At 40.5% G+C, this 27,971-nt stretch overlaps 2 protein-coding genes across 2 annotated transcripts; both read left to right on the plus strand.

The window, feature by feature from the left end:
- The first annotated feature begins 3,249 nt into the window (after nt 1–3,249).
- Nucleotides 3,250–15,804, plus strand: iqub (IQ motif and ubiquitin domain containing). The gene is made up of 14 exons (XM_070906954.1): nt 3,250–3,415; nt 3,785–3,895; nt 4,378–4,488; nt 5,851–5,985; nt 6,390–6,557; nt 7,072–7,247; nt 10,813–10,968; nt 11,665–11,875; nt 12,245–12,420; nt 13,296–13,466; nt 13,640–13,816; nt 13,905–14,153; nt 14,321–14,506; nt 15,616–15,804. Exons 1-14 carry the CDS (start codon nt 3,250–3,252, stop codon nt 15,802–15,804), a joined length of 2,382 nt encoding a protein of 793 aa, XP_070763055.1.
- A 1,993-nt stretch (nt 15,805–17,797) lies between these two features.
- On the plus strand, nt 17,798–27,243 carry slc13a1 (solute carrier family 13 member 1). The gene is made up of 15 exons (XM_070906958.1): nt 17,798–17,896; nt 18,537–18,665; nt 19,254–19,390; nt 19,530–19,696; nt 20,355–20,385; nt 20,622–20,712; nt 21,415–21,572; nt 21,903–22,022; nt 22,896–22,994; nt 23,473–23,574; nt 23,943–24,034; nt 24,365–24,459; nt 25,834–25,995; nt 26,816–26,953; nt 27,100–27,243. The coding sequence occupies exons 1-15, from the start codon at nt 17,798–17,800 to the stop codon at nt 27,241–27,243; spliced, it is 1,764 nt and encodes a 587-aa protein (XP_070763059.1).
- Nucleotides 27,244–27,971: the final 728 nt, after the last annotated feature.

Genomic DNA, 27,971 nt, shown 5'->3' on the forward strand with positions numbered 1-27,971 from the left:
ATGACAAGGGGGTTGAATCAACACATCTTTTGGCAACGCTTCATTTTACAGATCTGCATTTTCCTAATCGTTTACCCGAAACCTTCCAGGAAATTGGTGCTAATAATGGAGAAAACTGAGGCAGTGTCAATTTGATGGACGTACAATGAGTTGCTGGTGTAACCTACAGCACAGCAGGTCAGCCGAGCATGCAAATATGTGAAATTTGTCCATAGGCAAGCAAACAATTCAACATAAATAATAATAATAAGAAGAACATTTCCGATTCTAAATCTTCTTGGCTTTAAATTCAGCTTCTATTTCAATAAAATTCCTATTTTTCATATAATCAGCACCAAATTACGTAGCTCTTTCCAGGAACCTTTCAAGGAAAATATTCTGAAATTACAGTAAACTAAAGCGTTACCTAGTAAAGGTAAAACATTATAAACTGTGAACCCCATTCACAAAACGCCAGACAAGCGAACATAAATTACATGCCAATGCAAAACGTCAACAATGACAGATGACAACAAAACAAGTTCATAGATTGCAGACCTACAGGTGTACATGTTATTGTGTCCTCTCCCTTTGCAGACAGAAGAAAATGCTGATTCCCTGCTAACAAATTCTCTTCAACTGACCGCCTCCCAGCAACAAATCCTAATTCAGACACAAACATCTGGTTAAAGAAACTCAAATACCTGCACGTCTCTGCAGATGAACCTAAAATTCTCACCTGTGAGGTATGTTGGCAGCTCACGCTGGCAGGTCACTCTCCCCTAACAGCGCAGAGTGTTTATATATTTAGGTGTGACCTGCTTTCAGATGCCTCGCAGCCCTGCAGCCTGCAGACGCACAGTGAGGGGCGTGTGGTCAACACCTGGCCTGCTGGCCTTAAATATAGCTGGTTACGCGTGCTATTGTGTGAGCTAAGCCGGGTCTTTGTCGTGTTTGGCGGGAGTCCCACGTTCAGGATCCCACAAGCCTCTGGGGCTTAGGCCGTGGGCTCATGCAGCCAACAAGTTCACCGTCTATTGTTTCGTGGAAAGCAAAATCAATCAGGTCTATTTTTTCCTCTCCGCTGCTTTGCTTTAGAAATATGAGATGATGGATGTCTCGTAAACTGTTGGCTGAGTTCGAGCAAGAGCTGCGACAGTGGAGCTCTCTTCCACCCAGACTTTAAATCTTCTTTTATGAGGAAACTGTTTTGTAATTGTTTCCTGGTGTGATTTTAATGCTCTGGTTTTGTTTTCTGCTGTTTTATGGATTTTTAATGACTTTCATCGGCTTGATTTAAGTTGTTTTTGGCTTTTCTTTGCTTTTCCATAATTTTATCACCTCTGTTTTACTCCCTTTCTTTTCGCAGTAAAGCACTTTTTTCTTTCTATGTTTTAAGCTTCATTTAATGAGGAAAACCTTTATGTAATTCAATGCATTTATCAACCTTTTGATCAAATGGAAACCATTGTATTACACAAGACAACAATAAACAGTTGAAGAGCAAACAACAGAACAGAAAAAAGCAGCTAAAATAAGTACAGTACTTGAGCCAATGTAATCAATTACTTTCCACCACTCATCATATTATATCATATTATATCATATTGTATTGTATCGTATTGTATGTGCTTTAGTGTATGTTATAATGTTGTTTTGTAACGTACAGTATCAGATTGCATTGCATTCCTTCCCAGATCCCAGATCCAAATACTGTCCGGATCTATTAGCTGGTCAGGTCCCAGAGTGTGTTTAAGAGTCTTAGTGTGAAACGGTGTGATCCTGAAAGTACGCTAACATGACAAGATGAATGAATACCTGTGTGTGACAGGTTTACGCCGGGGCCCGGTCCTCCCGCTCTGCTGCAGGCTGTGTGATCTCTGGGGAGCCGGCAGATGTCCAGCAGATTAGAGGAGCTTTGCAGGGGCCACCATGTCGCCTTCTCTGGCTCACATACTGAAATAGCAGCATATAGCTCAACATAAAGCTCCCATACTGTCACTGTACAATATGGGAGGCCGTAAAACTACTAAAATAAGACTGGCTCTAATTCTTCCACTGACAGAACAAGCTTTAAAAGTTTTCCTCTGTCATTTGTAGTTGTTAGAGGTGCTGTATGACGTAGGAGTGAGTATAAGTATCTGCATCGTCAGCACAGTGAAAATACTACTTTTAATACTAGTAATATTGTTTATACTACTATTGCTTGTTTTACATTCACCACCTGTCTTATCACATTGATTCAGCTGTTGGTACAACTAATACGTTCTGCTTCTACTGACAGGCTGCCACGACTAGTTTTGCTACTGCAAGATCACTTAAAGGAATAATTCTAAATTTCTGTTCCTCTCTCCCGACATATTTCCACTTTCCCAGGCCCCTTCAGTGTTATTCTTTACCTGTCCACCAGGTGCCTTCAGACTTTCCTTTTATTACCCTGCTGCTCCCATCTGCCCTGCAATCACCTCATTCCCCTCACCTGAGCTAATGTAATAAAATAAAGATTTAAAATGTGCATCTTTGCGAGGCCAACGCATTCTTCTCATTCCATTGTGTCACCTTGGCTGCTTCCAACAGTTGATCATATTTTATAAGATCATTTTATGTTTGGCATGTAAAAGTTCCTAAAGCTAAAATTTGGGCTATTGTTTTACATATTTTTAATCTAACAACTACGAATTAACTTTCAACTGTCATCTTCCTGCTTATCATCAGATAATCCAAAGAGGACATCTTTAGAGAAAGACACAAAAAGCAATTAAAATGTCAAGTCATGAACAAAGTAACTGTGTAAACTAAAGTAAACAACAAGGCAGATTGAGATTACTAGTAAAAACTAAAAACAATCAAAATAAATCAAACTACATGCATTTTAAATAATATAGACAATACAGTATATATACACTACATGATATAGACAAACAATATAGAATCTGAACAACGTGACTACGTGCAGTCTAACACGGAGAGTGACGTTTATGGTTTCTATAGCAACGTGAAAACTCTGGCGTTGCCTGGGAACCGAGCTAACGTTAGAAAGACCGTGTTAGCTGCGCTTTGCTAACTCAAATTCTCGTTAAACAAGGACATAAAAAAACGATTAATAGATTAAAGAAGAAGTTTAAACGAGAGACAGCGGGCCAGTTTCTCACAGTTTCACCGCTGTTCGTACTGACTCAGCGTTCTGGCGGATTTACTTGAGCTCAGTTGACTTAAAGTGGGGAAAAGCTAACAAGCTAACGTAGCGCTAGCCGGTCAGTTGAAGCTTCCATGTCGGCGCAAAGAGAAAATGAAGAGCAGGCGGTGAAAGAAGATGAGGAGGCAAACACGGGGACAAACCCACAACCAGGTGGAAGTACTGCAGAGCGGCCGCCAGAGGACGACAGAGAGCCGGGGAGTGATGGAGAGGCGGTGCACGTAGAAAGGTGGACCACAGGTGAGTCCAGACTGACTGGAGGTCCTTGATCATGTTTAAATCAAGTCCATGAAAGTAAATACTTAATAAATATTTAAATGCAGTGCTACATATGACCCTACCGACTACTTTTTAATTTGACAATCAAATATGAATAAATTTAAAAAAGGAATAAAATTACGTTTACAAAGAAGTCTTCCTTTAAAGACTTCAAAATCTGACGTAAGTGTAACAAATGAAGTGCAGCCTCTCAAACCTTAATTACAACTGCAGACATCCTGATTGATTAATGTATTTATTGAGATATTGAAATGGTTATGCAAGTCTAGTGTTTGACAGGAATGATGTGTATTGATATTCAGATTTGTCCTATCTTTCTGGACTGTGCAGATGTGCTGGAGACTCTGGAAGAAGCTGAAACTCAGGCTGATCTGCACGATGACGTCGAGCAGCTTAGAGAGCCTCAGGAAACTGTAAATGTTGGAAACTCAGTAGCAACTGGTGAGACTCTCAGTCAAACAATCTCAAAGATCCTGCAGCTGATATCACTGACCAAAAGTTTCAAATTCAGTGAGTGATAATATTAACACAGTGTGACGAAAATATGGATGATTTACTTTGGATTTCTCTGTCACAAAACAATATATACTGCGACCCAACTGACACTAGATTTTTGAGGCTGATATAGATACTTGAGAGAATATCGGCTTATATGACTTAAAGATATAATTATAGCATAAACAAACATTTGTGATAAGGACCCCTTTCATTTGGTTGATAAAGAATTAATTTTATGGCAATCCATCCTGTAGTTAAGATATTGGTTATTTGACCAACAGACAGACAACATCCCTCAAGCCACGGCACTTGTGTAGCTAAAAAGGAAAGAGGTTTCCTAAATCTTGTGATTGACAGGTGTAACAAATTTTAACTCCAATTTAGGTGTTCTTTATGTGGTAATCTTAAATTTCTGGACTGTACAGATGTGTTTGAGACTGTGGAAGAAGCTGAAACTCAGGCTGATCTGCCCGATGATGCCGAACAGCTTGCAGAGCCTCAGAGAAAGGAAAATGTTGGAAACTCTACAGCTACAGGTAAGACTCTGATTTACAGATACATAAATATACACACACACACACACACACACACACACACACACACACATGCATATATATATTATGAGTTGGACCCTAAACTAATTTAAATAACCTGAATCTGTTACAACTAAAAGTTTGAAATCCAAACACTAGTCATAAATGGTTTGTTTCTCATAAAACAATATAACCCTTTACAAAATAATACAGTACTTACAGACAAATATGCATGACACAAAAACAACATAAAACCTGATTAAAGAACATAGATTAAATAGGTTTACTTTAATCTTAAAATTGCAACTGTCAGTTTTTCTATTTTCTGATGTGTTTTTTATTGTGTTTGGTATAATGGTGATTTGAAACTGAAAATATACCATGTAAACATTTGTTCCAATAATTCACATTAAGCAAGTTCCATCAGTTATTTAAACATTTGCTGATTATACTGTACATTAATATAAATATGGAATCCAGGAAGAGCAGTTGTTGCCAAGGTAACAACTAATGCCGAGTATGTATTAGTTTATGTGAAGAACATAATTAAACGAAGAATAAAAAAAGAATAACTGCAATAGTAAAGCAAACAAGATATTATATTAACACGTAGGCGTGTTGCAGGATAAAAAAGTTAACATTATAGCATGTGTCTGTAGTTGCCTTCAAAGTTTTATGTTGGAGTAAACACTGTTCCTGGTGCTGCCTGATGGGATTCTGTGAAATTCTGTTGATTTATACATGACAGTTTATCTCCATTTAAAAGATAAAAACTGCATCAGATTTTGGCCGATCTGTTGATAGCGTGACACATTTCCCAAATCCATTTGTCACAGATCATTCAATTTCATTTTAATTTCAGTTTTATATATTTGCAGAGTGATAAAATACACGATATAAACATACTGCAACAAAATAATGCAGCTCATATTCATGTATTCTGGGTTTGGCAAAAAATGGAGAGATTTGCAGATGAATTGTTGGCAGTGAAGTACCCAGGATGTGATGTGCTGTTTCTAGGTAACCTGACACTGGGATTATACAACATGAGGATCAATATCTTGTTAAAGTTCTATTAGCTGCGACAAAGACAGGAGTCTCAAAGAAACTCTCCAATTCAAAGGCGGTGGATGGACACTGTGGAGATTTATGATGTGAGAATCTATTAGAATGAAAAATCCATCCCAATGACACCACTAAAACCTATTTTCAAGTAATAAGATGTTTGTTCTTTTTGTATTAACCTTGTAAAAAGTAGTTATGAAAAACAGACTGTCATGATAAAATCCCACAGCATTAAAAAAAATGACTGATGATTTCAGAGGTGAACCCAGCCTGTGACAGAATGTCTCTGTGTGGTTGCAGTGAAGATGGTGCTGGTGCCGGAGGGTCATGTGATGACTGTGGCCTTCGCCATCGGTCTCAGCATTCAGGAGCTGAAGCGTCACCTCGCCCCGGAGCTCAGAGTCCCAGCTGAGGTGCTGCAGATCTCTCTGGACGGTACATCTGTTTCCCTACCAACAAGCACAGGGTGATGTTGTTTGTCCTGGCAGGTGAAGGGTTTGAAGAGCTGTAAGAGTGATGAGTAAATTCCCACCGATCCCAGCCTGTTACCTGTCAGTGTAACCAAACGTACCCACTTTTAGCTTAGTAGAACATTAAGTAACCGTGACATATGTTAGATCAGTGGCTCCCAAACCTGTTTCTGTCATGACGCCTTTTGGATGCTGAAAAAAGGTTAAAGCCACTGCAGCCCCCCTGCCATGAAATGCAATTTAAACAGTTTATGTAGTTTCAAAATGACCAAATGTGAGTCCAAAGACTAATTTCCAGGACCATATGGTGTGGACGGAGGTTTCAGTTCAGTTCTCTGAGTCATGAGCGGTCGGCCTGTTGTTTTCCAGGTAGAGTGGTGGAGGAGCAGCAGAGCCTGATGGAGCTCGGCGTCCGTCCTCACAGCTCCACCCGGATGGAGATGAGCTCCACCGACCCGACCACCCACCCACTCCGCCCCCTTCGCCCCCCAGAGCACGACAACATGCCGGACGTCATCACCGTCCGAGTCCAAACAGGTGTGAACAACCTGCCCTCTGCACTGTCCTCTACAAACTGTGTGTGTGTTGATAAACTGATGGTCAGACATCACTTAATGACTGATTGGGAAATTTAATATACAAACATAATTTACTTTTATGTTTATTAACGCATCATTTAAATGTTAACTTAAAGTAAAGTAAAGTATTTTTAAATGTATTCATTTATTAATTGATTCAGAAACACTATAAAATTCTGTAATCACTTCAGACTCCATGGCTATATAAGTTTAAGTATATATATATATATATATATATATATATATATATATATATATACTTAAACTTAAACTAAACTCCCAAATTCTTTCATAAGACAGATGTCAGGATAAAATGCCACTGACATGAGCAGCTGTTTGTAGTGGTGATATTAGTATTTCATTTCCGAACATAGTACAGCTGGAGGCATTTTTTGGGGGTTATTTAGGATTTTTGGACCAAAACTTGCAGACAGACTTCAGCTCTCTGTAAAATGACTCTCTCTGACTTCCAGATGAGGACATGTTCCAGGAGGTGGTGGTGGAGATTGAGCGTCTCCGCCAGCAGAAGGCATTCCTGGGCGGCTACAGACACCGGCTGACAGGGGCGGAGTACCACCACGCTGCCGTCCAGACCCTGCCCAAGAGGAGACCTGACAGAGGAGTGGTGGTCTTCAGTCGCGACACACAGGTACAGTACAGAAAATCTGAGTGTCAGACTTTAGTTTTCAGGAGCTGAGGATTTGTGTACAGAATATAGTACAGAATAAAAGACAATAAAAGATTATGATGAAAAAGCTCAGTTAAATGCATGAAACCACACAGACCAACAGCTGGATGTGTGTGTGGTGCATTGAAAGGTCACTAATTACTGCAAACAGCGTTCTCATTCAGGCATGAGACAGAACATGACTTCATGTGCAAATTAAAAAATCTAATTACAGAGAGAGAGAAAGAGTGTAAATGAGCCTCTTGAACCAGATGACAGAAGACGAATGGTCACAGTAACACCTCTGGTGAGCGTTAGGGTTAATTAGTTTGATTCTGAATGTATTCTGCATTATTTTATCCATATAAAGAAGAATAGAAATAAAATTAAAACATTTACACAATATTTTAGTTCAGACACTGGGGGTTTTGAATGGTTAACCATGTTAACTTCAAATCAACGTATGTATTTTACATCACTGCTGATCATTTTCCAAATCATCAATCACTTTTCAGATTCATTTCTTTACTTCAAGAATTCAACTTGCAGACACTTGAAATTCCCTGCAGAGAGATAATCAATCACAGTCAATGCTTAAAATTAATGTCTGGAACTTCTGTTGCCGTGCCGAGTACAAATAAACTAAACTTTAATACGATTAGACTAGAAGAGCTATAGCTTTTCAGAAGCTGACAGAAAAAAGGATTTCTGTCTAAAGCGAGTAGCCAGTAAACCCAGTAAAACAAGGTTACCAGCGCTCTCAGGAAAGAATGTGGTATTTCTCCTGCATTTTTTAAAATTAAAAACATATCTCCCTTGTTAAAAAAATAATAATAATCATGTCGACTTTCTCAGGGAGAATCTACAGTACAGGATCATTTTCAAAGTTGTAGTTCTGAGCTGCTGTGGAACTGTATTGTGTTATATTGAGAGGTGTTTCTAATATTTTGTCTACCCAATATATACCAGTGAGGCGGGACTAAATATTAGAAACACCTCTCAGTATACGGATAACTGAGTAAACCTGCTTCCTGGTAAGTTATCGTAATACCTGCCAACCGTTCAAGGTTGAATGCTGGGCAATTGAGATCGCCTTATTTCCGTGAAATTCTTGCCAAAATCCACCTGTTTACTGGGAAAAATGCCTGCGAACCTGGTAGAGTCTGTAATCCTGATGCTCTGTTTGTAGGATTTTTGTCTTCGCAGAGCAGCAGGATTGATAGTGCGAGAGGTGCTCTGCACATTTCACACATGTGACACAGCATGGGTAACCTCATAAACAATTTAAATCTCCAGATGTGGCAACAGGATTGGTCAGGATCTAACAGTAAATAATATTCAGTAAGGTTGTCAAAACGTTTTCATTTTCAGCAGAAGATCAGATGATTGTTATTGTGTTTTTCCACCTCAAAGATAATGTACTTTTCAAAGGAATTTTGTTCTGCTACCACATACACTAATAAGTACAAAAGAAAAACATCATAAAATTGAGTTATTTGCAGTTTTCTAGCGAGGCATGAAATCCCGGAAATTTTGGTTGGAGTGTGAATTGTTCCCGGGAAGTAATCATTTTAAAATCACAGGAAGTCCCTCAACCTTAATCAGGAAGGAGTGTTTTCTTGTGGCTGTGGTGTGGTTGGGTAGAGACAACATGTAGGTCTCAGTACATGTGTGTGTGAGATGGAGGTTGTATATAACTCACCTTGACCCTCCTGCACACAGCTGCCCTCTGGATTAGATATGATTCTCTCTCATACAAAGACACAGTGTGGTTGGCTCATTACATTCATACATGAACACACATGGAGACACACATCTCTGCAGTAATGAGACCTCCTCGTCTGTTTGTTGTGCTGTGATGAGGTGGTGTGTTGTTCCACAGTAAAGACTGTTTACACATCACAGGACGGCAGCCTGTAGGCCTCACGATCCTGTCTTCTTCCTTTCTTTTTGGCTCTTATATTTTTTTTTTTACAGCATATCGTATCATTATATCACCTATGGCCCTAAAATATTCCTCAAAGTGCAGAAAAAAGGAAAGGAAAAGGAACAGCACAAACGGGAAACATGAAAACATATCTCTAATGGTGGTGGCAACCTGTACAGTCTTCTAACCAGCTGTCACAGCACAGTGACCTCTGACCCTCGACTAATTTTGTTACTGTACAGTAGTAAGTTGCTGGAGCTGATGATGCTTTTAAAAGTACATTACGGTCTCTATGTGAACCTCAGTGTTCCTCAATACATAAAACATACAGCAGTCTATGTGTTCTTCTTGAGATCTTAGTAAATACTAGTTTGCACCATTAAAATGTAGGAATTGTCTCATGCTGGGCAGTCACTCTACAGATTAAGCCAGATTTGAACATCAAACTAATTCAGAGAATCAATTAATCAGAGTTTAGATGTTGTAGCCCTGTAGACCGACTTTATTTGAAGCCTTTAGGACGATTTAGACTGACATATTCGCTTGATGAGCATCACCAGTTTATCTTTTCTTCCCTGTCAAAACTCTGTTCATCTTGTATTTCACATGTTGCTGGCGTGAATCAGATTCACAGACCTTTACCACAGCGGACATTTTGAAAAGCTCAGGTAGAGGGACTTTATTCGATGTTTCTCACAGCAATGCTCTCTGGGATTCATAGTTGGCTTCTCTTAGGAACACAGTCTGTGACCTTAAACTTTTTGTCAATGAAACAGTTTTTTTCCAGTTCAGTGTCTCGTTGTGTGTGCTGATGATTTCACCAGGAAGGGTTCATGTCCATCACAGCACTGAAATAATCCAGCACACTGTCAGTGGACACTCTCCAATGGGAAATTAATGGAAGTCGTTTCTCTGGTCTTGGAACAGAAGTATATTATACAGTTGCACTTAGACAAAGTGTACCAGCTACACGCATGTAACATGTGTGTAGCTGGTACACTTTGACTCTCTGAGATGGCTCCAGACTTTAAAAGGTCATCAATAATTAAAAGGTTTCACTGAGACTAAACCCTTTTTTTAGGGTACTCGAGCATCATCAATCCGTGTCACAAGCCTGGAAAATGTAAAATGTTAGTCACCAGTTCATCTCGTCTGCAGTGAACCTCAATTAACAGCTTGAAGCCTGTGACCTCAGCTGTGGCCTCGAGATGTTCGCAGCCGCCCTGCTTCCCTGCATTAGACAGCTCATCCATATCAGCACACAGAGTCTGTCTGCAGGGCAGTGAGCTGATCTCTCCTCGGGCAAAATCACAAAACTCAATTAATATTTTCACAGTTTTTAGGCCATAAGAATTTGACGTTGGTTACCTGTATTAGGCGTGTTTACAATTCAATACAGCTCCCGAGGTCAATTAATTCTTTACCGAGATCAGCAACCAGGGAAACTCTCAGATCCTCCGTCCAAAGGATGGAGGGATCTGAGACATTTTAACAAATACATTATGATGTTTTTTCACTTCTTTTTTTAAAGTTTTTTTTTACAAAGGTATTATTATGGATGTAATTATGGAAAAGCGTTCTGTTAAATTCAGTCCGTCTCTTTGTCTCCGTCTCCGTCAGACAGTCGAGCTAAAGTCTCAGGCCCAGCAGTGTCCAGTCAACGTTTCCTCCCAGATGACTGGGATCGGCTGCTACGTCTCCTGTATGAACGACAAGCTGGTCGCCCCCGGCAACTACATCACTGCTGATGAGTATCATGACAGGAGGCTGAGAGCTGTGGGTGAACGCTGTGATTATAATGCGTGACGTCTTTGTATTCCGGTCAATGTAGAGATGAGGGCCATGGCGAACATGGTGTCATCATCTTGTGCACAAGTGGAACATTTGTCCTGATTGTGATACTAGAGGAAAGGTCAGGGGAGCACCAGCTAATGTTAGGGCAATGTGGCCGATAGATTTTAAATATCTTGCTCTGGACCAACATTTTGTACAGTTGGACAGACTTGCTTGCCGGTTAACATCATCACATCATCATCCATTGGACCCACTGTTATTGGAGCAAAGAACAAAAAGTCATGTGGTCATAAGGCCATTCTTGGAAATGTCTTAATGAGAATGACAAACGGCACATATATCCGAGCAGATTACAGATTAATAATGCTAAAGTTACACATTTTTTCTAGTTTTTATAGTATTATTATATTAACTATTTATTCTCTTTTCTTACCTCTTCTTCTTGGAATTTACCTTTGAATGAACTAAACAAAATAACAGAAGAAGTTGAAGAAAACAGAGAAATTACTACAAAACACACATTATATAACTTACAATTCCATGGTAAATAAATGAATTATACGTGTGAATATATAAAGTATATGTATATAAATGTATATATACATAAAGTATTTTTTGCTCCATCTTGTTCTCTTTGCTCTTGTGACCTGCTTTCCTCCTCTCTTGTCACCCTCGCAGGTGATCCGTCTGCAGGCGTTTGCGCGCCGCTGGCTGGCCCGGCAGGAGGTGGACCGGCTGAGCAGGGAGCGGGACCGGCGGATGGCCTGGCTGGAGCTGCAGGAGAGGAAGAGGAGGGAGGAGAAAGAGGAGCAGCTGAGTGACCGCCGCCATCGCTGGATGAACCCGCAGAGGAGGGAGGACTTCAACCTGCTTTACCACGCTCTAGAGAGTAGGCTGAGGAGGGTTGGGGGGGTCCCTGTGTGTGAGGAGGTCTCACTCTGCTGCTGTGACACCTTCACAATGCTTGTTTTGTCCAATCAATGGTACAAACCTCAGAATTAATAAATATAAATGAAAATAATTGAATTAATTAAAGGGAAAAGCAACAAATCCTCACATTTATGAAGCTGTAACCATGAAATGTTATGCACTTGTTTATACTGGTTGTTTAATTTATAACAAAGCATCGTATTTTATAAGCTCTTCATATGTTTTGTATTTAAAAATCTTAATTTGTAATGTAACTTGTAACTAAAGTTGTCAGATAAATGTCTCTCTGAAATGTAGTGGAGTATCAGTAGAAACTAAAATGTTTCAGAGTGGAGGTGTGAGGAGGAGCAGCAGATCAACTCGTCTCTGCGAGGAGCTGAGAGGAAGGCAGCTCTCTGCTCGCTGCTGGAGCAGGAGACACAGCTCATCGCCGCCATCGGATGCCATCGCATCGCCGTCCAGAACAACAACTACGACAAAACTGTCAGGAACTTCCTGGACAAGGTCAGAGGTCACTGCTCTCTCAATCCAGACCAAAATAGTTTTATGTCCAGTTCAAACCTCCATGTTGGAGTTACGGCTACAGCTAAAAATGATTGTCACTGATTACAGTAGAGAAAAAAATGTTCGGCTAAATCAAAATACTTCACTTCATAAATTAGTAGTGAGAATAGAAGTTAGTACGTGTGGTAATATCAGTAGCAGGAGCAGTAGTACATGTGGGAGTACTAGTAGTAGTAGAAGTTGTAGTAATAGGAGTAGGAGTAAGATAAGATAAGATAGTCTCGAAGGAAATTTGTTTTGGACACATACAGTATGTGCTGTTAAAAGACACAAAATAACAGTGCAAACACACAGTACATGGAGACTGTCAATAGTCCACATACACACACACACACACACACACACACACACACACACACACACAGTACCTACAGTACATGCACAGACTGCTACCAACCAACAGATCCCACACTGCCCGTCATTCAACATACCTGTATTCATCGTAGAAGTGTACATTATATGTGCTGCCGTAATAGGAGAAGGTAGAATAGTATTAGTACTGTGGGAGTAGTTGTAGCACTAGCAGGACTAGTAGCAGAAGGAATAGTTGTGGTTGTAGCTTATTAGTACTACTACTATTACTTTTACAAGTTGCATGAGGAGGAGTAGTAGGAGGAGAAGAAGTAAGAGTAGTAGTATTGAAGTTGTGGTCGTCGTGGTAATACCAGTATCAGTAGCAGGAGTAGTTTAGGTAGTAGCAGTAGAAGGTATATTGTCAGGTGTAGCAGCAGCAGTAGTAAAAACAGCAGTATTATTAGCAGCAGTGTTAGTAGTACCATCAGCAGTAGTACTAACAGTGTGTTGGTCTGTTTCAGGTTGCGGCTCCTCGTCGGTGGCGAGCAGTAGACGGCCGACTGATCGAGATGGACAGTCAACACACTATCAGAGCCAGAGAGCTGCGAGATCTGTACAACAACATCAACATGTCCTCTGTCAACCAGGAGCAGAGACTCCATGTCCTGATGACACTCAAACACACTGTCAAGGTACCACACACACACACACACACACACACACACACACACACACACACATACTGCTGTCCACCAAACAGTAAGAGGAAAATATCCACAGTTTGTGAGCTCACACATTTGACATTAATGGTGCACAGTCAGTGTATAAACATCACACTGTCTCAATGTTTTTCCTCATTGGACAGGAGCATGAGTGTCAGCTGACCCGGGACATCGTGGATTTGATTGACAGGGAAGTGGACCTGATGACTCGGGGGGTTAAGGCAGCCAATCTGGAGGGGCTGAGGAAGAGGATCTCCACTCTGTTCTTCCAGTACATCAAAACACCAGTGTTTAACCCTGAGGTGGCCAAGCACCTGAAGGTGAGTGAAGAGCCCTGCTGGTCTGGGATCATATGCATGAGACACTCTTGGATATAAATATCTCCTATATCTATTATCTAAAAACCAGATTCCCCAGAATCCCTCCCAGCTGAAGAACAACATGTTCCTCTGCCGCGGCTGTCATCGCTACCTGCGCTCTGCCGACTTCAGCCCGTCCGCCAGCGCCCATCTGAGCAGGCGATGCCAGGATTGCACCGGACTCGACAACATTGCTAGATCGCGCAATGACTTCTCCTGCTACAAAAACATCCTGAGGAGGCTGAGAGCTGACGAGCAGCAGCTCAACGAGGAAGCCAAGATTCCCTTCCTGCTGCAGGTGACGGCTGCACCGCTTTCATTTCATTTATCAGTTTCATTCATTTCACTCTTTTACTTCGATGCTACAAGCCTCAAGATGATACTTTCTTTTTCATGCACAGTTTGCTGTGATGTTTTCATAATGCAGATACCTCAACTCTGACGTATACATGTGTGTCCTCTCAGGTGGAGGACATGCGGTACCTGGTGGAGATGGTCTGGGCGTCCCGCTCGGCCCTCCACGCCAGCAACGACCTCTACAACCTGGTATTTGTCCGCTGGGAGCGTCAGAGGGACTGGAGCCCTTGGAACTGCATCCTGCTGTCCAAAGAAGAGACTTCAGCTCACCTGGAGGTAGAAGACGTCCACAAGGTCTGTCCACGTAAACATACACACTCATGTGGACCCCATCTCCACCTGGTGTCTGGATAATGACCTGAATCTGATCCCAGGCCTGTGCATTTCTTCCTGACATTCATAAATGTTCTCATTATCTCCCTAGTGCCCGCTTTGTGATGGGAAGAGGAGTTGTATTGTGTTGTAGTAACTTTTGAACTATCGCCAAATTATGAATTGTCTGGAACCATTCCAAGAATTCAGGAACCATTTAAAGAACTCAGGAACTTTTACCTTGACAGGAGGATCCAGGGTCTAAATGTAGTTCCTGGGCGACACTGCCAGACCATGGAGTAGGTAGTAAGAACCATCGTGGTGGAATGACCCACAGACCTCAGGCTGCTACAACTTGTGCTCAACAGTATCAAGAGTTCCCTACATGGTTCCTGGGTTTAGTTAATATTTGGTGGAAAAGGGCCATTAGTCCATGGCTCCTCTGGCGGAAACGTAGGTAGTTTCTGAAACCACTACAAAAGTTCCTGCGTCATAATAAACAATATCCTCCCAGTTTCTGTTACTGTTTCAAACTATTTTAACCTTCAAAAGCCTTAATAACTAAACACTAAATAACTAAATAAATAACTTTTAAAACTAAATTACTAAATAACTCATCAGCAGAACAGACTGTCTTCCTAATTTGGGATGGATAGTTCCCAGGTAAACTGTTTTGTTAAACTGAATTCTGTTTTTTCACAACATGGGTTTTACTTTGGTAGTTAGTCCATTATTTCTGTGTTAATCGTTAAGTTAATAGCTGAGGTCTGGTGACACAGTGCACGAGGGCACTTTCATGTTAAAACAGGAAAGGGCCTTCCCCCAAACTGAATGTTCTGGTTAGTCTTCCAAAAGAGAGATCATGTATTTAACCTCTAATAGATGGTACACTGTACACATTTTCTGTGAAAACAGATACCTACAGCCGTGTGAACTCACTCTGGCACTTTGTTTGGTCCTCTTTCTGTTTGTCTGGTCAAACAGTAAAAAAGCAGCTGGTAAAGTTTGTACTCCAGCTGTTACACAAACTGAGTCTCCCTCCTGTGTGTGTGTGTGTGTGTGTGTGTGTGTGTGTGTGTGTGTGTTTTCAGGCGTACGAGGCGACATTCATCCGCAGGATCGAACACAAACACACGCTGGCTCGCCGCCACTTCAGCCAGATTGCCGTCATGGCTGAGTACCTGGACCCTCAGCCAACCGCTGCCCTGGGCAACCAGCTTGTCTCCAAGCCCATTACCATGGCAACAGGCAAAAACGCAACTGACACCGCACCTCATTAAGAAACACCCTGTGGTTTTCTTTCTTCTGCCACTTTTTCCTCCCTCGCTCATATTGTCTGTCACTTTCTAAAACATCTTGTCTGAAATATGAAATAAAGTATATGATGCTTTTAATCCTGATTTTGACTCATGTAAATTCATTTCTGTTTGGGTTCTTTTATTTTGAAAAGAGGATATAGTGACCTTTGCATACTGCTCTGAGAGCCCAGGCCCGGCTTCCAGAAAAACTTATAGGGCTGAGATATTCCTAAAATCCATCTTCCAAACTTCTCAAGCTTTTGGGTTTTCCTGCTAAAGTTAAACCCAATTTCTTCTTCTTTTTTTCTCTTCATTTTACACTTTCTATCTACCAGGATACGTTATTCTTTTTCTCTTTTACAGACACATTTGATTTAATATGAAAGGTTTTCAGGTAAAGTGCAGCGTAAAATTTCAGTGAGTGTTCAGTGAAGGACTGACGGAAAACGCATGTAAATCCACAATTAGAATATTTCCAGTTTGGCCTAAATCCATCTCCAGCTCTTTCTAGTACGTTTCGGTGAAAATATTACTCCTGCATTTTGATAATCAGAGGTGTTAGTCAAAGGTCAAAGGTCAGGAATAGAGTTAGCAACTGTAACAGCACCTTCAGGACTTCAAGATTAGTTTAAAGGAGTTAAAATATACCTGATGTTCAGGAATGACTTCAAGAAACTCATGTTCACTTTTTCTGTTTCTGAAGAGGATAAAATAAGTCACATTGCACCCTGTTTTCTTTTCTCTCTCAGTTTATCTCTCTTCCTGTGATGTCTAACCAGCAGTAAGAAGAGATTTTAATAGCAGCGCTGTATGCAGATGCTTTCACACCCACAGAGAGCCAGAGGTGGCAGCGAGGCAGTGAGGTAAGGTTTATTACTCTAATTATCAGGAGATAATTCTTCTCTCTCTCTCTGTTGATATTTCTGTGACACAATATTATTGTCTTCATGATAGCAGGCCTAATGACATGCTCATGCATGTTCTGGGCAAATATAGATTTACTCTGATTTACAGAATCTTTCAATAAACTATGACCACAGTGAAACATGTAATCTCATATGATGGATTTATTCTGATGGTGATACGTTGAGTTTCCTCACTGGGGCCTTGTTTTTTCACAGTCAAAATGTGTTTGAATAATTTGGTCTTATTTATCCAAACCCACTGAACTTTATTTTAAATTCCAGTGAAAATATGAAATATGAAAGCATCAAAAATACACATATTGAAGAAGGCAAAGCAGGCCTAATATTTTAGTAATTAATGTGTTTACAACTTGTAAACATTCCTAATCAGTGAAAAATAACACCTGATTTCCATCTTTCTTGTACAGGGAGAAAGTCACAAAACTCCTTTTAAAAGTTTACACAGTTAAAAAAAACTTTTATAACTTTAAAGGAAATCTTTTTAGCCATCTTCTCCAGAATTAGCTGAAAAGACGGGTATCAGTCTCATCTCTGTGCAGTACAGGGATAGCTCCAGGACGTGTTCACTAGTTTAGCGTAAAGACTGGAATCATGGGGAAACTGCTAGCCTATCTCCATCAAAAGTAAAGAAATCCACCCTCCAACAGCTCAAAATCTAAGTTCCAGCTGTAAAAGTTTTGAAGATGCAAACAAATACATTTTGTAAACAAATTTATACTTCCACAAAAGTGCAGAAATAGATTAAAGTGTGAAATTTTAAAGTGCCGTAACTTAAACACTGTGTCACATTATTATCTCACCTTTGTGTTGTTACAGAGATAACCGGCAGGTTAACAGGTTTGGTGTCTTGCTCAAGAAGACTCCAACAGATAACCTGTGACCTGCAACAGTTTGAGGCTGGAGTCTCTGTGAAGAAGGCCAACCTGACGCTACGTTCCTGCCAGCTCGACAACAGGTCAATTATCAGCCGCTGTATTTTAGTTTAATGACCTCAGGATTACAACAAGAGAAGAGGAGAAAAAAGAAACAAGAAAAAGAAGAAAAAGACAATGAGATTGAGCAGAGCATTGAGGAACTATCGCAGCGTCGCCCTGATCGTCCTTACGCCCCTGCTGCTGCTTCCTCTTCCTCTTGTCATCGGGACAAAGGTGAGTTTCCTCTATATGCCGGCACCCAGACCAGGGCAAAGGGCAACAGTAGCTGTTGTCTGAAGTATATGAATCAAAGTAAACTGAACTGAAGGGATGAAAGAACGTTACTGCTCTGAAAGAAAATGAAATATTTTTTAACAGTGGTTATCACTGTGGTAACAGTGCTAACACTTCATCTTACAGTATCATCTCTGCTTTGCACTTGTTGTTGAAATTGCCCGTCAGTCAGACGTGTGGCAGAATCTGTGAAGGCTTTCTCCTTTTCTTGTTGAAGCTGCACTAATCAATGTTTTTAAATTAACTATGGATCAAATCGCTTGTGTGAAAGGTGTCGCTCATAGTGACGAACCCACAGAGAATTATCTCTCTGCAGCACTACAGAACTTTTTTGCTCCTCGTTGTGGTTTTAAGGCACATTTACTTTATGATTTAAAGTAATAGCTAACACTGAGCTGTGTGGCTGCGGATTGGTTGTTCTCAGGATGTACTATTTTATAGCAAACTGAAAAATGAAATGTATGCACTATTGTTTTTTCTCTTTATACTCCTCTATGACAGGTAAATGCAGCAGTGTGTGTGTGTGTGTGTGTGTGTGTGTGTGTGTGTGTGTGCGTGTGTGTGTGTTTTGTCCCTGTAGGAGGCAGAATGTGCCTTTGTATTGCTGCTGATGGCGACGTACTGGGTGACAGAGGTGATTCCTCTGTCCATGACCGCCATGCTCCCCGCCATCCTCTTCCCCACGTTTGGCATCATGAAGTCCTCGGACGTGAGTCCATCTGTCTGTTAGCAGGCCAAGCTATTCTTCAACATGAAAGAAAAATTAAGTTTTAAGAAGTTGCTGTTCTAAATCCCTCCTCATGATTTGTTTTACTAACGAAGACGAACAAAGAAACTGATAATTAACCTACATTCTACACAATATTTAGTTAAATTAATATTCCTTACACCAGCAGCGTGAGACAATAGCTGACTGGGAGCAGGACTAACCTAAGGTACAAAGTTAGCTAGTTTAGCTAGGTAGCCTCCGACCGTTAGCTAACCCTGATGCTAGCTTTGATAATGACAGAAACAGATTCATTAAACGATAAATTAAAGCACTGTTAAATTAGGAAAAATATTTGATACTTAAAATATCCCAATCTTCCTAAGTTTGTTAAAATTAATAATGGCTGTTTTTAAGTAACTATTGAATATTTACAACGTACGTTTTGTTCTTTATTGTATTGTATTTCCTCAGTGTTACCGGGCAACAAGTGAATGTAAACTACAAATTTACATTAGAAACTGGACTAAAATTTCCTTGTATTACTCTCTGAATTACTTTCTTATTCCTCCCTCTGTGTTTCTCATCCAGGTGGCAAAGGAGTACTTTAAAGACTTTCACTTCTTGCTGGTGGGCGTCACCTGCCTCGCCACATCCATCGAGAAGTGGGGTCTCCATCGCAGGATCGCCTTGAGGCTCGTCACCATGGTGGGAGTCAACCCTGCATGGTGAGCGCCACCCTTCTCTGCTGGCTCGTCATTTTAATGTGTGTTAGTGGATGGTGGTGGCTGGGGTTTAGAAAGTAAATATGACAGTGTGAGGTGTTTCTAGATGTTCCTGCTCCGACCACCATGCTGTCGTCTCCAGGTTGATGTTGGGCTTCATGTCCGGCTGTGCATTCCTCTCCATGTGGGTCCAAAACACTTCGGCTGTTACCATGGTGATGCCCATCGTGGAGGCTGTCCTCCAGCAGATCCTGAGAGCCCAGGAAGGGGTGTGTGTCGGTGAAGACAACCCCAACCTGCAGCTGGATGGTACCTGGATTTACGTTTAATTCTGTGTTTATACCGGGGAATGTGGGGAATCAACACATTTTTAAACAAAAAACTCTTACCTTCTGGATAATCAATTTATTAACCACTTATTAAGCATTTAGTAATGGCGACAGTGGAAGTTGCAATATTACCAAATGGAAAATATGAATAATGGCCAAGGGGATTTTTCTCAACCTGGCAACTTAAAATGTTATGTTCTTATTTATGGCGGTATGATTGATCTAATAAAGTATTAGTTACAACTTGCAAATCGGTACTGAAACTCCGGTATCATATCGGCACGAGTATCGAAACATTTCAAAGGATACCCTTTTTTTCAACTTGTCCATCACTGATGGCAAGTAAGCTATGGTTAGGGTTAGACAACCAATAAGGTTTGGGACGTGGTTGTACTGCAGTTAAAAGGTGAAGTTGCACGTATTTGCACTGCAGATTAATCCAATATAAATGTGATCCGTAGGATACAGAGCTGGTTTATTTCCATTCAAACACAAAGCAATTCAAAGTGTTTTGAATAAAGCAGAAAGAGGAAGAAATGCATCAAAACAATATTTAAAAAAACACAACCAGGAGGAAAGTAAAATCACTGAAAGCAGAATAAAATGGAATTAGAAGTGGAAGTAGAATTGTTGTCAAGAAACCAACATCAACAGTCATAAAGTAGATGACAAACAACATTAATCGATGAACACGAGCAAAAACTGTAGTCAAAGTCACACAATGTTCTGAAGAGTTAGAAAAGTCAGAATTATCTGATCATGCTTCATGTTGGGAGCAGAGCATCACAGGCGCACAGGGAGGTAATTTCCACCATTTTCTGTTAATTGCCATAAAAATGACCTCTTAGAATTCTAGGTTCTTGTCATCGCAGTACATCCAGTATACATTAATACTATATTCCTCTGTCTCTCAGTGACAAGAAGCATCCAGATGTTCATGAGGAGACCTTCACATGTGTTGAGATCCAGACAGAGTCACAGCCTGTTGCATCTCAGGTACAAAAACCAACAGTACCACTTTTATAATATTACTGTTACTACTGCTGATACTGCTGATACTACTACTATAAGTACTGCTACAGTTTTTACTACTACTGCTGCTACCATTATTACTGCTGTTGTTACTGTTACTTTTGTTACTGCCATTGCTACAACCACTACTACAGTACTACTGCTGATTCTGCAACTGCTGTTACTAGTACTATCACTGCTACTGTAACTACTGTACTACTGCTACTGATACTAGTACTGCCACTGCTATTGCTAAGCTTATTTTACCGCTGTTACTGCCACTAGTGCTACTACTGTTGTTGTTACTGCTACTGTTTCTGATACTGCTACTAATACTGGTACTGTACTGCTACTGCTACTACTAATGCTACCACAGCTACTGCTATTTCTACTACTGGTACTACTGCTTCTGTTTTTACTTCTGCTACTGCTGTATATACTACTAATATTAGTGCCACCCCTACTACTATTAGAGGAAATGTTATAATTATTAGTGGTCCTATAAAGATATTGCTACTAAAGCTAACTAATCCTATTATTTTACTCCTTTTAATTCCACCGTTACTACTGATGATACAACTATCACTACAACTTGTACTTCAACCACTACTCGTCCTGCTACTATCAGTACTACCACTACTGATGTCGCTTCTCAGGGGTCATTTCTCCTTTGGTGTTGTCTTGCAGGATGCTGTGTGTCAGCCTGAAGCTCCCAGCAGGAGTAAGCAGGACCTGATGATGTGTAAAGCCATGTGCATCAGCGTTGCCTACTCCTCCAACATCGGAGGCATCACCACGCTGCCCGGCACCTCGCCCAACCTCATCTTCTCGGAGTACCTCAACCAGTGAGTGGCGCGCCAGACATGCTCAGTGAATGTGTATAGAGTCAGAGACACGGAGACATGACATATAAAATGAAGGAAATGACAAAACAGAAAATCCTGTGAAAGGCATTTGAAGCAGCACATAAAATGAATAAAAAATAAGTCAATCTGTGAAAGGGTTGGTATTTGCTAAATATAAAACTGCAATTTAAAATTCCCCTGTGACGAATGTTTGTTTAATTCAGTCGTCTGGACAGTATTGAATTAAAGAACCAAAAACAAAGGATACTAAGCTTCTCTGTGCATTTAAAAAAATGCAATTAAATCCTCAAACACTGTCCTTAAATTCAGGATTTACCCAAACTGCAACTGCATTAACTTCGGGAACTGGCTCCTGTTGTGCCTGCCCATCAGTGTTATCATGCTGCTGCTGACATGGATATGGCTGTACTGGCTCTTCATTGGCTCAGAGTGAGTGTCAACACACCATTTGCTCCGCTGATCACCTCCTATCTGTGTTTTTATTCCAACTAACCTGTGTGCGTCATGCAGTTCCTACCTTTCCTCTTTACTTCAGTTCTGATTCATTATTAAAACTATTATCACAGTTTCCATATCAAATTTTTAAGACACAGTGCGGTCCAAGGCCATTATGATGTACTATTTGCGATGGCTAGTATCACCCAGATTTTAAGAACTTTAAATTGACAGTTGAGGTTTTCCAACTTTAAAAATGATAAAAGTTTTGAGATGGATAGAGCGCAATAAGTTCACTGAAATTGTTTTTTGACATTTTTTAAGATTGCTTAAAGTCAGACATTGAATATCTGTCTCCGTCTTGATTGAGGTTGGTGGATTGTGTAAACAATATATACATATATATAGTGGTTTCTTAGCTAAATTGAATTTTAATATCAGTTTGACTTGAAAGAATAAGCTGTAAATTGTTCAAAAATAACATTCAAAGACTCTGAATATGTGAATGACTCAGTATGGATTTGATAAATGTTTGATATAATCTCAGAACTCCACGATACCTGCTTTCATTTCAACACAATCATCTGAGGCTGAGGCCTGAGTGTAATGCTAATGTTAGCATTAGCAGTGTGATAGTGTCAGACAGGTTAAATATGAGCGCCCCTGACCTCTGCACATGCTCAGTAATCTTTTCATTAGCCAGTCAGCGCCGTGTGCTCTCGATGTGCTTTTAACCATCACAGTCAATCATTTGGTTCACGGAGAGCATTTCTTTGTCGGCTATCAATAATATAATCTGTCTGTGTGCACTGAACACACACACACACACACACACACACACACACACACACACACACACACACACAGCTTCAGGTTCCTGTGGCGATGTGGAGGAGAGCAGCGAGAGAGAGACAGAGCTGCAAGAAAAGTGATAGAAGACGAGTGCAGGTTGCTGGGACCCATGAGGTGATCACTCACTCATTCATTCATTTACTCACTCATTCATTTATTCAGTTTTATGTTCATTCACTCATTCATTTATTCAATCTGTCATTTGCGCATTTATTCAGTTGTATATTCATTCATCCATTTATTCATTCCTTCATTCATTTAGTTATATCCATCTGTTCATTCATTCATTCATGCATTTATTCAGTTATACTGTAAACTCCTTCATTCATGACTTTATTCAATCTGTCATATGTTCATTCATTCACCCATTCAGTTATGTCTTAAATCATTCATTCATTTATTTAGTCAGTTGTATGTTCATTAATTGATTCATTTTTTTCATTTATCTGTTCATTCATTTTTTATGATTCATCCATCACATTGATTCACTGAGTTAGTTATTATTCCATGTACCCATCTTTACATGTACTCATCCACCATTTCATTACTCATCCATTCATTCATTCCCTCATTCGTATTTCCCTCCCTCCAGTTCTCAGGAGATCGTCACTGGGGTGGTTTTCCTGGTGATGGTGTTGTTGTGGCTGACCAGATCTCCAGGTTTCATGCTGGGCTGGGCTTCTCTCTTCCCTCAGTGAGTCACATTCCTTTTCCTTGTTTCACTGTAGTTTATTTGGACTCCCACATACACCGATCTGCTGCCACAAATACTTACTGGAACACCTAATGTGGATTAATCCGCCACTGAAAATAGTCCCCAACAAATGCACTATTTCCTCCTGTTTAAGTAATGTTCCCTAAAAACTACAGTGGCCAGCTGTTTTAGTAAATTACTGAGCCTTGTTTAAAATGAAATTTTACATTTTTTTGCTGTTTTTAAATATCTGCATCTTCAGTTGGAACCAATGGGCTTGGGATCGAGCGCCACAGACAGGGTAGGGCAGTCAGAAAGTATATAGAAGCTCCCAGTTGATCAGTTTTTCCTGTTCTTGTCTTGGCCAGTCACTCGAGCTACATCACTGACGCCACCGTGGCTCTGCTGCTGGGCCTCCTCTTCTTCCTCATACCTACCTATGGACCCTCCAGAAAATACGGTGAATACACAAGACATTACAATTTAGCTGTGACTGATAGGTTAGTCTACTGTAACATTCACATCAGCAGGTAACCAGATGTGGAATGTAGCTATGTACATTTATACCTCCACTACAATTCAGAGTAAAGTATTGTACTTCTTACTCCACCACAGCTGTGTATTATGTCTGATTTTACCTTCACTTAATAATAAAAATATAATCAAGAATATTCTGATCATCTGTTTTTCAGCAGCTGTTCCAGTTGTTAGCCTGTGTTAATTCTGTCGAGAGACGGTTTTTGTCTTTCTCTAAAGATGTGAGCAGACGTTTTTAACTCTCTCTCTCCAGAGGCCATGATCTCCTGGAAGGAGTTCCAGGCCTCCATGCCGTGGAAAGTGGCCCTGCTGGTTGGTGGAGGCTTCGCACTCGCTGAAGGCACAAAGGTGTGAAGCATAAAGTCTGTACATTCACCATAGCTTCTTCCTATAGAAATAGCAGACTTAATTAGATTGAAGAAGGAAGAAACACGGACTTTCTTGAAATTTAAAGTTCACTCTTTGGAAAGTTGCTCTTTACTTTCTTGCTGAGAGTTAGATGAGAAGATCAATACCACGTTCATGGAACTACAGCCAGCAGCCGGTTAGCATAGCTTATCACAAAGATAATCAGTTAGCCTGGCTCTATCCAAAGGTAAACATATCCACCTACCAGCACTGCTAAAGATCACTAATTAACATGTTATATCCTGTTTGTTTAATCCATACAAATGCTAAAGTGTAAAACAACATGTTATGGTTGTACAGGACTACTTCTTGGTCAAGAGCAGTTACTTCCTATATAACCCGCTGTAAAACCACCGTGAGATAATCTTAGCATTATTGAAGCTTTAAACAATCTCACCTCAGGATCCATTTAGTAGCTCCCCTGGAGCTTTCGATCACATCACACAATCCTTATTAGCAGAGGGAGTTTGCTTATTGTAATGAAACTGCAGATGTTCAAATTTCCTTCTTTTTTTCTGAGCACGTTAAGGACTTGTGTTATTTTACAGTTCATTCTTGTCCCTGTTTACAAACTGAACAGACAAAATAAAAGATAGGATGACAGAAATAACACAAGAAATGGGATGTGAGATGAGACATAATAAAAATAATTGTATAAAATAAATACCGCAAAGAAATATATACGACAAAAGACCCTGAAGGGCACAACACAAGTTTATCTAAACGCCAGTCTGTAAGAATTTGTTTTTATTAGAGACTTTAAAGACACCTGTGAGGTCATACTGGCCTGTTCAGGTAGATTGTGGTAAAAACCCAGACACCCTCGATGAAAAAGCACAGCTGCCAAGACACACTAGGCAAAGATATGCACTCTGATATGACTCATAAGGAATGAAAGGAACTTTAATGAAACCTGATTCCTTGAACGCACCGATCCAGTCCAGTCAGTCTCTGCCAACAATCACATCACAACATCACAACATTTTCTCACTTAACACTTCACAGCAAAGTGCTGTGAAGGCACTTTGTTTAGTTATCTGCTGAGGTTTTGAGATATCGCCCTCTGAACATTCAAAAGCAACGTGTCTTTTCCTCTGGATAATCCACAGAGCATACATACCACTAGAGGGAAGAGAGGGAATATGTCCTCTGGTAGTTTGGGTGAACTGACCTTCTAATCATCTAAAACCAGGCAGAAACATACGTTAAAGCTGGTAGCTTGCTGATTCGTCAGTCATCATGATGTGTGTGTGTGTGTGTGTGTGTGTGTGTGTGTGTGTGTGTGTGTGTGTGTGTGTGTGTGTGTGTGTGCAGGAGTCGGGCCTGTCTTTGTGGGTGGCCGAGCTGCTGACACCTCTGGGTGATCTTCCAGTCTTGGCCACGATCACAGTCGCCTGCATCATCGTCACCACGGTAACAGAGGTGGCCAGCAACGCCGCCACCATCACCATCTTCCTCCCCATCCTCTCTCCTCTGGTAGGTTCATTTTGTACAAACACAAACTGTGTTTTTGGTTTTTAATTCTTTTTAATACCTTCAGTCACTAGCCAACAGTGGAGTTTCTAATCTCATGACTGAGATGACCGTTTCAGCCTTGATGTTAAATTTTGAATGAATTCATGTATCTTGGGCTGTAGGTAATGACACAAAGAGTTAGGCAAAAAGAAAAAAGAAGCAACAAAAAAAAGCACAATTACTCCCAACAAAAGCGTAAAGCTTACTATGCCTGCCATTCTTACAATGTACAACCTATTCAACATTAAAAAGTAACATCACAATAATTTTATCCCTACCATACTAATACCGACGTGCCATTCAAGTTTTTATATGAATCCATACATTATTTTAAAATGTATATACAGATAAACAGCATTACACTGCAGAAGTGATTTGAAGTTTTTCTTGACCTGGTGAGTGTGGTGTCCTTTTAGCAAACAGAGCATAATGGGCCATCTAGCTAACTTTTGGAAGCTAACTAGCTAGGTTTTCTAACTTCTCCAGGGACAAAGGTGGAAATAAGTCCAGGACTTTATCCTTCCATCCCCCAAAGTTTGATGTGTTGTATTTTATTAATACATTACAATGTTGTCAATAAACCCCACTATTTTCTCGTGTTCGTTGTTTGTTTGTTTTTTCAGTAGGTGTGAAATATGAATGGACGATTGTTGTTTGCAGTGTTCAAACTATTGTGTGTGAAAGACAGATGGACCAATGACAATCCCACTTTGATCACTGTTGTTGTTAAATGACGGAGCAGTTACGGGTATTTGTGTTTGTGTGATTCGTCTTTCTTCAGGCTGAGGCCATCCACGTCAACCCACTGTACGTCCTGATCCCCACCACCCTGTGCACATCCTTTTCCTTCCTGCTTCCAGTATCCAACCCCCCCAACGCCGTCGTGTTCGCCTATGGACACATCAACATCATGGACATGGTAAGTCCTGTAGTGTAAACAGAGAAACAAAAAGCAGTTATAATTTACGCCTTCATGAACTCTATACAGGTTGCAATGCAAAACATTCAGTATGAAATTTTATTCTGCGTATGTTAAAGCATAACCATGTCTGACTGTTGCTACAGGTGAAGGCGGGGCTAGGCGTCAATGTGATCGGCGTACTTGCCGTCCTGTTGGCTGTGGCGACGTGGGGAGTTCCATTATTCTCTCTGAATACGTACCCTGATTGGGCGTTAGTCCTCCCCGGGTACAACTCCACAATGCCGTGATGATGGGTCCCCCAGGCATGGACCTCAGTGTGAGGCTCAGGGACCTCCAGGGGCCTCTTAATTATCGCTGCTCAGGAGGAATAGATTCATGTTTTTTTTACTCTCTGAATCCTGAGTGAATGTATTGATTGTTGTTTATTGATTGCCCCCTCTCCACCGACAGCACATTCAAACATTTAGGAGCCCCTGTTGTAAGACTGGTCGTCCAGGTTGTATATAACATCTTTGTTTTTGTATTAAGGTTTTTTTATTTTTCTAAACCTAATCACTGTAATCAAAGGATAAGGTGGTGGTATTTAATTTTCTTTCATGTGCAGACCCACCCCAACAATGAATTGATCCTCCTGACAAATATTGGGTGTGTATCCAAAGCCTTGATTTGTCTCATTCCTCTGTGCCATAGAGCTCCATTGGAGGATTGTGTTGTGTTGCTCTGCTGGATGTGGAGGTATCTGCTTGCTAATATGTTAGCCCCAAACTGATAATCTGATTTTAAACATGTTAGATATATTGATATGTATATTTATTATAGATATTCGACAATGAGTGTCTTTTCAAACTTATCAGTTATTTTTGTTTCTTCACTTTGATGTTGTTTCTATTTTTGGATCTATTAGGGCTGTAAAATTGGAAAACTTGGTCCTCAGTGTGTCTGCAATGTAGTTCTGTATGTGCACTGCGCCTGCACTCTAAGTACTCAGCAGCGAATCAAAATCAAACAAGCCTGG

This window comes from Enoplosus armatus, chromosome 6 (genome assembly GCF_043641665.1).
Source record: "Enoplosus armatus isolate fEnoArm2 chromosome 6, fEnoArm2.hap1, whole genome shotgun sequence".
NCBI lineage: Eukaryota > Metazoa > Chordata > Actinopteri > Centrarchiformes > Enoplosidae > Enoplosus > Enoplosus armatus.